The sequence below is a fragment of the Balaenoptera ricei genome, chromosome 5 (genome assembly GCF_028023285.1).
Source record: "Balaenoptera ricei isolate mBalRic1 chromosome 5, mBalRic1.hap2, whole genome shotgun sequence".
NCBI lineage: Eukaryota > Metazoa > Chordata > Mammalia > Artiodactyla > Balaenopteridae > Balaenoptera > Balaenoptera ricei.
The window spans coordinates 78,461,805-78,474,022 of NC_082643.1; the positions used below are offsets into that span (position 1 = coordinate 78,461,805).

Consider the following 12,218-nt stretch of genomic DNA (forward strand, 5'->3'; position numbering starts at 1 on the left):
GGGAAAGCCAGCGGCGCGAGTCTGGCCCTCAGAAACCCTATCTTGGTTGTCTCCCCACGCAGCGAATGCCGTATGAATTTGGTGGCGATGGGATTCGAGCCCTGTGCTGGGCTTTTAGGCCTACCCCCACTCCTCAGCCTTGCCGGGATGGCGCCGGCTTGATGGGAGTCCCAGGGTTGCGCTGAGCGGGATTTGGCCCATTGGGCTTATAACACCCGCCGAGGAGCTGCTCCTTCCAGGCCAGGGCGTAGTGGGGGCCGCTCTCCGTGCTGGTCCTCCCGTATCCTTCCCGGGATTTTTGCCTGCGGTCTCCGGTAGGAGTGGAGCTCCGTGCATCGTAGTTTGGTCGAAAACAGGTCCTCTGCGGCCTTCTTACCCCAAGCGTTTTTGTTTCAGAATGAAGACCATTCTCAGCAATCAGACTGTCGACATTCCAGAAAATGGTACGAGACCTGGTGTTTGCATTTTTCTTACATCTTTACTACATGCCCTATACCTTGTTGCGAGGCCTCACGAATACGTTCTCTCCTAGTCGACATTACTCTGAAGGGACGCACAGTTATTGTGAAGGGCCCCAGAGGCACCCTGCGGAGGGACTTCAATCATATCAACGTAGAACTCAGTCTCCTTGGGAAGAAAAAGAAGAGGGTGAGTTTTTATTTCTGTTTTTTTTGACACTTCAGTTGCTTGTTTGGAAGGTTGTGATTTAAGAGCATCAGATTGGGTTGTTTTTAAAATTATGGAATTGAGGTTCAGTGTTTTAAGTTGAAGTTTGGTGTCCAGAAGCGTAACTAGTTTTGGTGTTGTTGCTTCAGTGAAATTGGAAAACCAGATTCTGAACAGAGTGGATTATAAAAGATCAGTACTAGTAGTTGTCATTCGTATCAGGTCTTAATGCTGTTACAAGCTAAGTTTATTTTTCTTCTGATTGTTTTGTAAGAATCTTAGGAACGCAGCAGTAGGTCTTTTAAACCTGGTATTTTAGTTTTCAAGGAGTGAAGTTTGATGCAGCTTGTACAAAACTTGTGTTCTGGGTTGTCATTCCTTTGTGAAGTAGTAGTGTACCTGTAATATACAGTAACAAAAATGTTAACTGAGGGCTTTGTGGTTTAATTTTTCCTTGAAAAACGTGTGTTTTAATTTGGGCAAATACTAGAATCTAGAGTACTTACTGTGAATATATGGACTTTTTTCCAAGCCTACTTACTACTGGAAAGAATTTTCTAAAGTTTTTGTTCTGTTACAGCTCCGGGTTGACAAATGGTGGGGGAATAGGAAGGAACTGGCCACTGTTCGCACTATCTGTAGTCATGTACAGAACATGATCAAGGGCGTTACACTGGTAAGCAGGTTAACCAGACTACTTTGTTTTGGAAGGGGAGGTTTCTCAGCTGTGATTTATGTATGCAACATAAATGTCTGCTGCAGAGAATAGATTATGCATGTAATTTAGTGAGTTATGTGTACTTATTAAGTACTTGGGAAAAAGTGATCTTGGCAAATGTGTTTAATAGACATTCCTAGGTCTTAGGATTAAGTGATGTGAGTAAAGATTGAGTGATAAATAAGAGTAAAGACCAGATGATCTTAATAGTATGCTGATGGTGTTTTTTCCACACAAAATAGGACTCACCTTCAGCGTGCTTTTTTTTTTTATATTAAAAAATGTAACATACAGGGTAGGCTTTGGTTTCTTGTTTTATGCCTGTCACCACCAGGACCTCTTGTAGGGATAGAAAAAGGTGGACCTAATTTCTGAGCTCCCTGTCCATTTCCTTAAAAACATACCAGGTTAGGTTCCTTGAGGGCGGGGGGCCTGTCTTGGTGTCATCAGTTCTTGTGACCTGGCGTACCTTAGTAACTCAGTATGTTAGCTTGATGTCTAAGATGAAGGGCTTTGGGGTTCTTCTTTAATGGGAAACTAGCATTGTTTACCGTGGGCATAGCAGGTGGTAAAATACATGCTTCCTTAAGGAGCTTCACAGTCCAGTGAGGAGATACAGAAACACGTTTGTGTGTAAGATTGTTGTAAGGCTTGGTATGGGTGATAACATTTTACAAAACCTTGACAATGAGTGCTGTGTGAGAACTGTTTCAGTTTCCTTTGTCAGGAAGGAGGAAATTTTCCTCTAAAGTCTCCATTGGTAATTTCTAGAGATTTGGTCATCCTTTTCTAGGTGCAGGGAGGGAGACAGCCCTGACAAATATGTAAATGTTCCTTATAAAAGGGCAACTCATACTTGGTTTTCAGAGAAAAACTGGAAATCCTTTCAAATTTCTCAGCATTGCTAATAGTTTGTTTATTTAACCTAGGGCTTCCGTTACAAGATGAGGTCTGTGTATGCTCACTTCCCCATCAACGTTGTTATTCAGGAGACTGGTTCTCTTGTTGAAATCCGAAATTTTTTGGGTGAAAAGTACATCCGCAGGGTTCGGATGAGGCCAGGTATGGTTTAGAAATTTTCTTTCTACTTGTGAAGGCTGGTATTTTGGGGTAGCTATAAATAAGACCAGATTTATTTCAGAATTATCCATTTTGGTTATTGCTTTGTATCATATTTATACCAGTTGTGGTTCTTGAAGGCTTACATTTGGGGTAGTTTGCAGGCCATGGGAGCTGTGATTGGTTTTGCAAACTGAAATCCAAAAAAAAGACCATTTGAATAGAGGTTAATACCTAGATTTCCTAGTTTCAAGTCTCAGCTCTCACTGTCAGCCTTGGGCAGATTACCTCTATTAGCTCATTTTACTCATCTGTAAAATTGGGAACATCTCATGATTAAATGACTTGAATTTGAAATGCATTTTAAAAATAGTTCTTGTCTGATGCATAGTTAACACTGAAACATTAGAAAGTTTTAAAACTTAGTGCTCTCGATGCTGTTTGATTCTGTTGAATTGGGTGGGGGTGGGAAGAAGGGATTGTACCTATTAATGGCTCTACAAAAATATATGATAGTTGCTATGGTCAGCAATACTTAATGAGAACCCTTAGGTGAAAAGTGAGCTTTGAGGAATACCAAATATACAGTAAAAGTAAGACTGGATACAAATCTTTGTACAGCTAAATCCTACTAGCTGAATACCTTTTTCTCATACTCCTTAATTGAATCATAGTCTGTAATCAGTCTGGGACAGATTCATTCAAGCAGGAATACAAGATTGGCCCAGATAATACAGATTCTGTTACAAAACAATTTCTTTTGGTGTGTGGAATTTTAAATGGAATAAATTGCTACTTAATTTAAATATTTTAAATATGCTACAAATTTTATGTTGACACTATGCACATGCTCTCTTACCTTTTTAGGTGTTGCTTGTTCAGTATCTCAAGCCCAGAAAGATGAGTTGATTCTTGAAGGAAATGACATTGAACTTGTGTCAAATTCAGGTTTGTATGTTTACTGTGCTTGATTATGCCCATAAAATCTTACCTAGATCTTGTAGTTGAATACCTGGTATATGTTCTTTTAGTGAGCTTTTTTCTTTTTTTTTTCATCCGTTTATTTTACTTACAGTGTTCTATGGGGAGTTTGTAAAGACACTGGTCAGTCAATTAAAAACACACCTAGGAACTCTGTGTACAGAAAAACAATTAGACATGTGAAGGCACAAAAGAAACAGAAGACTCAAGTACATTGGATATTAATAGGGACAAAAGGACTCAAGTGTAATTTGTTATACCTCTAATAGAGCAATCAAACATAAGTAACTGTAAATAAAAAAATTACGGGGAAGGAGAGAGAAAGCAGAACAATGAAATAGACAAAAAGATTGGTGAGTTTTTTTAAATGGTGGGACTCTAATAAACTATCCCAAAGATACTTGGGTTTTAAGTATATAGCACGTAATAAAATACTTGCTTATGATGGGTTTGGCTGATAAAATAATTGCCTTATCTTTTTCACTCTTACAGCTGCTTTGATTCAGCAAGCCACAACAGTTAAAAACAAGGATATCAGAAAATTTTTGGATGGTATCTATGTTTCTGAAAAAGGAACAGTTCAGCAGGCTGATGAATAAGATCTGAGGTGGGTTCTTGTAATGTCCATATAAATTTTATTAACTGCTTTAGTTGGGGGTCTTAATTGATTAAGAGACTTAAACTGGAGGTGTAGCAAAGGTAGAAAATGGAGAGCTGCATTCTGGAACACAGTAAATTTGGCAGAATAAGAGAGTTGACACGTTTTTACTATGAACCAGTAAGTCATAGTCTTGAAGTATGTTTTAGATGATTCAGAGTAGAACTTTTCTGGGCAAGGATATTGATGGAGATTTACTGACATTTTCATTTCTTTTTACAGTGATCCAGTTACAGAAACTGCAAGAGGCCAGACTCATATGTGATATTTTAAAAACGAATAAAAGCTCTTTTGACTTGGGACTTTCTCTTAAATTGATTATCCTTTCCAACTATTTGGCCAGTAAGCAGCTAAGTAAATTCTAGTGTGCTAAGAACAATAACAGAAGGAATAGGAGGGTTTTTTAAAGTAAGACTTAATGGGAGAAGTGGTTTGAAGGAATAGCAAGGGTATTTCAGGCAAGAGGAATATGGGTACCAGTGACAGGTGACACTGTGGTTGTTCATTATTGGATGAAGAACTTTGGGAGATGTCCTGAAGGTATGTGTAATTTCGCAGAGGCACGAATTTGAATATTTGTGAGGGCAAGTGCCTGAGTCACAGTAACTTTGTGTGAAAAAGCAGCTGAGAAGTGATATTAGAAGATGGAGTTAATTTATATTCATGATAAACATGGTTGCTGTGGCCCAAGGTTCTTTGTTTTAGCGTAATTTCAGCCATTTACTCCTGTGTCCTAGTCCTTGATATCTAAAAAAAACTTATAACACTTCCATAGTCTCTTCATTCCATGTGTCATGCTTTAGATACACTACCATACTAGACTATCTTAACTCAATAGGATTGCCTCTAAATCTCTTCCTTGATAGAAACTCCAACTTTATGATTTCTCAGGCAAAACTTAACATTCAAGTTTGATTTCTCTTACATCCTGTGTGTCTAGTCTGTTAGAAAAATCTGTGGGCTGTGCCTTCAAAGTAAGGTATGTTCAGGAACTAAGCAAGAAAAAATAAAACCCATTTGGAACATAAGGATTTTAAAAGATCTTCATTTAGATAAATGAAATTAATTTTTATATTGAGTTAATAATCTTTGGTTTGATAATGGTTAAGTATTTAAGAAATGGATGAAATTGTAAATGTAAGTTTTGCTTTGAAATATTTTAGATGAGGTTTGAGGTAGGCATTGGATGGGGTTCTAGGTCTAGGGTTTCAATACATTGATATTTGTTGAAGCTGAATGATGGGGATTCACTATACTATTCCTATTTGCATAAAGTTTTGAAATTTTTCACAATTAGAAGATGAAGCCAAAACCCTTTAAACTGATCCACCCTTGCTACTCCCTCCCCTATCTGTTCTCAGCAGTAGCCAGAATGCATTTTTCAAACTCCCTTGTAACCTTTCTGACTACACTGACTGAGTTGACCTTCCTGCTCCTCAATACCACTGCCTTAAAGCCTTGAAGTTGTCTTTCCCTTTGGAGTGACAGGTTATCTTCAAGTCTATAGTCCAGTGTTTTCAGTGAAGCTTACGTTGACCATCCTATTAATTGTGCTCATTCCTCATGCCCATCCTAGCATACCCTTACCCTGCTTCACTTGTTTTTGTCCATAGTATTTATAATGTAATATTAATAGTTTACTTTGTTGTGTATTGATTGTATGCTTTTTTCCTGCTAGAGTCTAACCTTCATGAGGATGTGGTCTTTTCTACACTGGGATATTCCAAGTAAAGAACCTGGAAAAATGTCTGGCACTTAGCTGTTTGCTGAGTGAATGGTTCCCAGATTGCCAGGGAGATTCAAGTTACGCAGATTCAGTAATAGTAATGGGACTAGAAAGATGTTTTGGAAGGTGTTGACAGAATTTGAGGGTTGAGGAAGTAATTTCCAAGTGGCAATATTGCAGAGGGATAGAGGTGTTACTGTTGAAGAGTGTCAGCATATAGGCGGTAGTAGCAGCTGTGGGAGTAAGTGTGATGCTCTCCAAGAGTGAAGTGGGTGGTATGAGACCTTCACAGCGTAACTATTGCAGTCTGGTTGAAGCTAAGGAGTTATTTCCATTCAGTAACTTGGATGTGGTAAATGAAAGTCTAGTTCTCCCCAGGGAAGACCTCCACGTTTTTCTGTGTTTACTATGGATAAGCACGTGTGTGTTTTTTCAGTTTTGAGGTGTAGGAGTCCACGTTGTATAATCAGAAAACATACTCAGGAGTAAGTTACCCAGTTGGCACACAGTTTGGGAGGATGGGGGAGGCAGTGTTGGGGCAGAACCCAGTTACAACACCAAACCCATTCACATTCCACAGTTCTTAAAACTGACCAGATTGTTAGTTGAATATAAATAATCAGCATAAACCGGTTTATTTGGAATAAATTACATCGAGAATTAAACACCTAGTCACAATGTACTGACCTCATTTTCCAGAGGCTCTTTAAACACCATAGTTGTGATATTTCCATATATATTAGACTTTTTAGTGAAAGGTTTGTTACATTGAATACAACAGTAATGTTACAATATACAAAGTAACACAAGCTACATTTTAAGATGATTTTCTTCCAAGTCTCAGAAAAGCTTAAATTTAAAGATCTTACCCTGTCAAAAGCTATCAACAGTTCCTAATCGACCCTTTATGATTTTAAAATGAGTTTAAGAAAAACTTGAATAGTAAATATAATTGATCATGAGCCAGATTTAAATGTTTACCTAGGGACTCTTGTATGATGATGGCTTAAACCAGTGGTTAAGACTGTGCTTCCACTTCAGGGGGCGGTGGGTTTGATCCCTGGTTGGGGAACTAAGATTCCCATATGGTGTGGCCAAAAAATAAGTTTAAAAAGAAGAAAAACAAAAAATTCCCAAGTGGCAAAAAAAAAAAGGTAAGCATTGGGTTAGGGACTTTACTATTTGCAAGAATTTATGGCAAGGCAACAAGTTTAAAAAAGGGGGTCATAAGTCTTAAGCACTAAATGTAAAGACATAAAATAATGCTGTTTAGTGGACTAAACAAACCATGAGTACAAGATACTTTAATCAAAACACAAAGTAGAGACCATAAAAGCAAAATCTTAATTCTAAAGCTTTGTTATTCCTATGACTGAATATGCATTTCTTTTTCAAAACCTTGGACGTTAGAGGTTAAAGAGTTGATGAGTTGCTCAACTGATAATCCGTAAAATTAAAATAATTGACTAGTTATTGTAATTGTGTATAGCCTCAAGCCCAATAACTAAGTGGTTCTCAAAAAAAATACAAAAAATTCCTTGGAAAACATAACCTAAAATCTGCTAAGTTTGAAGGAGGGGTGCAGTTGGAACAAGGAGAATAGAAGAACACATTTGCCAAATTTTACTATTTGAATTTGGCCAGCCAGATAGCAAATTGATGTCTCATCACTTTTGCATTTGTTTGAATTGACCAATTGTGTAATCTGTATCTTTGAAACTTAATGCTATTATCAATTAGTATCTCAGTTGTGTAGGAAATAAGAGCTTTCCTTTATCTTTTTTTTAGATTTATTATATTTACTTATTTTGGGCTGCGTTTGGTCTTCGTTTTTTTTTTTATTATTTTTATTTATTTATTTTTGGCTGTGTTGGGTCTTCGTTTCTGTGTGAGGGCTTTCTCTAGTTGCGGCAAGCGGGGGCCACTCTTCATCGCGGTGCGTGGGCCTCCCACTGTCGCGGCCTCTCGTGTTGCGGAGCACAAGCTCCAGACGCGCAGGCTCAGTAGTTGTGGCTCACGGGCCTAGTTGTTCCGCGGCATGTGGGATCTTCCCAGACCAGGGCTCAAACCCGTGTCCCCTGCATTGGCAGGCAGATTCTCAACCTCTGCGCCACCAGGGAAGCCCGGTTGTGTTGTTTTGTTTTTTTTAATGAGTGTTTGCTCCTTTTTTAAAAATTATTTATTTTTTTGGCTGCGTTGGGTCTTTGTTGTGCGCGAACTTTCTCTAGTTGGCGGCGAGCGGGGGCTACTCTTCGTTGTGGTGCTCGGGCTTCTCATTGCAGTGGCTTCTCTTGTTACGGAGCACAGGCTGTAGGTGCGCGGGCTTTAGAAGGCAGGCTCAGTAGTTGTGGCACACGGGCTTAGTTGCTCTGCAGCATGTGGGATCTTCCCAGACCAGGGCTTGAGCCTGTGTCCCCTGCATTGGCAGGTGGATTCTTCACCACTGCACCACCAGGGAGGTCCCTCCTTTGACTCTTAAAGTCAAAATTCCAGGAGAGTAGACAATGGTTAGTTATTTAAATACTGACTCGCCTAAAGAAAGAATGGGTATAAATGGGTTTAGATTCAGTTTATCTTCCAACATTGAGAATACAGTGAATGAATATTAAGCATAGAGTTCAAGAAAGTCAAACTGCAAATTCAGGTTTAAGAATTTACTTAATCCTAGTTTCAAAAGTTGCAATGTAAGAATAGTTTCAACTCATGCAGACCACCAACGTTCTGAATTGTGTCCAAAGAGACACAGTTGAGAGGTCCAGATATGGCTGCAGTCTACACCTTGAGAGGTCTCTATATGCATGTGTCATAACAGTGAAGCACTTCAGGGGAGAGAGCAAGTCTTATGGGATAAATGGTCCTTTGGTAACTTGATAATTAAAAACTTTTCGTCTTTTTAGAACGTTTTAATTTTCCTAAGTATGCTACATCTTGTCACCTTAGAAAATTCAAGTGAGGAATAATGTCAGTTTGTCTAAAGAAGTTGCTGTGCGTGTACGGTGAGGTTGAGTGACTTCCCTGTCATCACAGGCAGTTGGGTCTAGCTCTCTAATCTTAGTCATCTGATCTTTAACATGAGAGAGTTTTGGAAATTAAATGTTATTTTAAAAAAATCATCTGGAAAAAGAGACCTCACAAAATTAGATGTTTTGTGAGTGCTTAATAATTTTAATTTTTATTGAGAAAAACTAAGGGATTGATGTGCTACAGTCTGTACTGTAACTGGCTATAGACAAGCACTACTTACCCTATTTTTTCTTTCCATTTGAGAAACATCCTGACCAAAGGGGAAAGCACCTTGTTAGAAGTGACAGAATTTATCACTGATTATCCCATGTTACGAGTTAAATCTCTGCTATGGAGTCTTAACAAAGTTGCACTTTTTTCAAAACAATTTCTTTTATCATAAGTAGCTATTGGTATTCATAGAAAAAAACTGCAGAATAATGATAGGAAACAGCTCATCAAACTCCATGAAACAATGTATCAGATAATCCTCATACCTTACCGTCTAGGGAAACCTTTACCTTAGATCCAAGAACTGAATTCACTGATGTTAACACCTAAGGGAAAATTTGAACCACACAGTGGAGACATCTATTGTCATTACCTTGGCTATCACTAATATCTCAAAACTGTCGTTTTTCTACAATATAGGTGTATCTTCTGTAAGTTACCACTATATGGAACTGGAGTGAATTTTTAAACTTTTCCATCATGCAGATAAATATTGTAGGATCAGCTTAGCTAAGAACTCTCGTGGCCTTTTTTTAATGGTATGTGTTGTAAGTTCTTTGCTTTCCAAAATTTTCTTCTCTTTAGCTTATGAAAAACGGTAATTGATAAAAGTAGAACCAGGGTAGAGAAGAAACAACATCCAAAGAATATCAGCGGTTTCTTCTGCACAAGAAGTAAGCAGACAATACACTCTGTGTTTCTTTGAGTTTGACTGCATCTAGGACTACTGTTTTCAGAAAGGAAGCCATTGTTGCTGATGAGTTCGTTGTAAAACTGGATTGAGGATTTAGCTTTGAAATCAGATGTGAAGAATCCAAATCTGGGTCTAGATTTTTCTTCAGTCAGTTTGAATACATAATAGCCTTTGATTTTGATTTTATCAATCAAGTATGCTGAAAAATATCAGAAATGAACATTATTAATCACAAGTGGACTATAAAATATCTTTGAATAAGAATTTAGTTTTCATTGAAACAATCTGAAACTCGTGCCCATAAAATGTGATTTTCATTAAAGGTTTTTTTGACATTCTTTTGATTGATCTTAAGATGAAAATATGTGTAATGCTATAACTTTAAAAAGAAATTTGAAGTAAAACTTTGATCTATAATAATACAAAAACACCTGGAGGAAAAGCAGATTTAAGAATTGGAGCCATGAAGCTCAAAGGACTTACTGTCACTTTTGTTCCTAGGGTCAAAAGCAGAAAAACCATGCCTATTTGGCCTGATTTTAAATCTCAGATGTGCCCTTTGTGCTGCCCAATAACTACACTTGGTTTCCCCAGCCACTCACTCTAGCTCTCCTCAACTTTTTTTTTTTAAATAAATTTATTTATTTGTTTTTATTTTTGGCTGTGTTGGGTCTTCTTTGCTGCGCGTGGGCTTTCTCTAGTTGCGGCGAGTGGGGGCTACTCTTCGTTGTGGTGCCTGTGCTCATCGCAGAGGCTTCTCTTGTTGCGGAGCACGAGCTCTAGGCACGCGGGCTTCAGTAGTTGTGGCTCGCGGGCTCTAGAGCACAGGCTCAGTAGTTGCGGCACACGGGCTTTGTTGGTCCGCGGCATGTGGGATCTTCCCGGACCAGGGCTTGTACCCGTCTCTCCTGCATTGGAAGTCGGCTTCTTAACCACTGCGCCACTAGGGAAGCCCTTTCCTCAACTTTTTCACACCTTCTTCCTGTCCTCAAACTGATAGCCCCTACTCTGTCATCCTTGCTTTGAAGTGATGACCTTCCTCCCTACTTCCGCTGAACTAAAGCTCTCAGAGGAGAACTTCAGTCTCCTATAATCACATCTACCCACCTACTGGCGTTTGCACTGGTATTCTGCTTTCTCTCCTGTTACTGTGGATGACCTTTTCATGCTCCTGCAGGAAGCTGACTTCTCCACTAAGTTTATTCTCTCTTGTCTACTCAAGGACATCGCTCCATTGTTCTTTCTCTTTTCTCATGTATTTTCCCTCACTACTGGACCATTTCCATATAAATATGCTATAACTTCTGGTATCTTAATAAGCAAAAACAACAACCTCCCTTGATTGCACATCCTCCTCTAGTTATCTTTTACAGCATTGGCTCCTGTTCAGTCTTTTTTTTTTTTTTTACTGGTTTCTCAGGGCTCAGCCCTCTTCTCTGTGCTTGCTTTCTTAGTGATCTCCTTCAGCTTTTTTGTTTTAAATACATCAATTTGCTCTTGATTCCCAAATTTGTGTCTCAGCCCCAGACCTCTCCTCTGAACCTGAGGTTCATATCTGTTAGCCTACTTGACATCTCTACTTGGACGTCTAAAGACATCTCAAACTTAACCTGTGCACAACAAACAACTCATCTCCAAAAACCTGTTCCCCAACCTGATAAATGGCCACTCATCCTTTTAGTTGCTCAAGCCAAAATGTTGGAATCATCTTTCTTCTCTCATACCCACATCCAATCCTGTTTGACTACCTTCAAAATACATCCAGAACCCGGCCACTTCTCACCATGTCCACTCTTAATAGCCTGATCCAATCCACTGTTATCCTTACACAGACCAGTGCAATTCTCCCTGTTTCAATTCTTGCTCCTTTACAGTGTATTCACAAAGAGTAACCAGAGTAATTCTTTTAAAGTGTGAGTTGGAGCATGTCACCCTTCTGTTTAAAACCTCCTAGAACCTTCCTATCTCACTCAAAGAGCCACAGTTCTTACAATGGTCTACTAAGCCCTACCTGATTTGCCTCTTCCCTTTCCTCCTTGAACTCATCTTCAGTTACTTTCCCCCTTGCTCATTCTAACTATTCTGACCTCTTTCCTGATCCTCAAATAGGCCAGGCATGCTCCAACATCAGGGCTTTTGCATTTGCTCTTCTCTTACCTGGAACACCTCTTTAAGTAACTATCGGTTTGCTGCCTCACTTCTCTGAGGATCTTTGAGGTTCCCTAGCCACTCTATTTAGAATTGTAACCACTCCTGTCTCCCACCCTGAGGCACCCTCTTCTCTGCTGTTTTTTCTCCCCAGACCTTTTCACCCCTGACATGCTATATCTTATACTTGTTTGTTGACTCTTATTCCAGAAAAATACAGGCTCCATAAAGGACAGTAATCTTTATTTTTGTTCAGTGGTGGCATAGTGCCCAGAACAGTTTTTGCCCATACTAGGTGCTCAATAAATATTTGTCAAATAAATGAATAAATTTC

The 12,218-nt window shown here is 39.0% G+C and overlaps 2 protein-coding genes across 3 annotated transcripts in view; one reads left to right on the forward strand and one right to left on the reverse strand.

Annotated features, from left to right (window-relative positions):
* Positions 1-333: 333 nt before the first annotated feature.
* On the forward strand, positions 334-4,396 carry RPL9 (ribosomal protein L9). 2 transcript variants are annotated; one of them, XM_059923169.1, is made up of 7 exons: positions 334-443; positions 533-648; positions 1,247-1,342; positions 2,314-2,446; positions 3,311-3,391; positions 3,917-4,031; positions 4,305-4,396. In XM_059923169.1, the coding sequence occupies exons 1-6, from the start codon at positions 398-400 to the stop codon at positions 4,021-4,023; spliced, it is 579 nt and encodes a 192-aa protein (XP_059779152.1). In that variant the 5' UTR covers positions 334-397; the 3' UTR covers positions 4,024-4,031; positions 4,305-4,396. The 2 variants fall into 2 exon arrangements, with proteins under 2 accessions (XP_059779152.1, XP_059779153.1); XM_059923170.1 differs by lacking the exon at positions 1,247-1,342.
* Positions 4,397-9,552: 5,156 nt separating this feature from the next.
* KLB (klotho beta) overlaps positions 9,553-12,218 on the reverse strand; it is a 34,435-nt gene continuing 31,769 nt past the window's right edge. Inside the window, 1 exon segment of the mRNA XM_059923836.1 lies at positions 9,553-9,935. Coding sequence (XP_059779819.1) covers positions 9,553-9,935 — 383 coding nt within the window.

Excerpts from the sequence above, each read along its gene's own strand:
- RPL9 (XM_059923169.1), top strand. The coding sequence starts at position 398 with ATGAAGACCATTCTCAGCAATCAGACTGTCGACATTCCAGAAAATG. Across the intron at positions 649-1,246 it reads TTGGGAAGAAAAAGAAGAGG|CTCCGGGTTGACAAATGGTG; the intron begins GTGAGTTTTTAT and ends GTTCTGTTACAG. Across the intron at positions 3,392-3,916 it reads TGAACTTGTGTCAAATTCAG|CTGCTTTGATTCAGCAAGCC; the intron begins GTTTGTATGTTT and ends TCACTCTTACAG.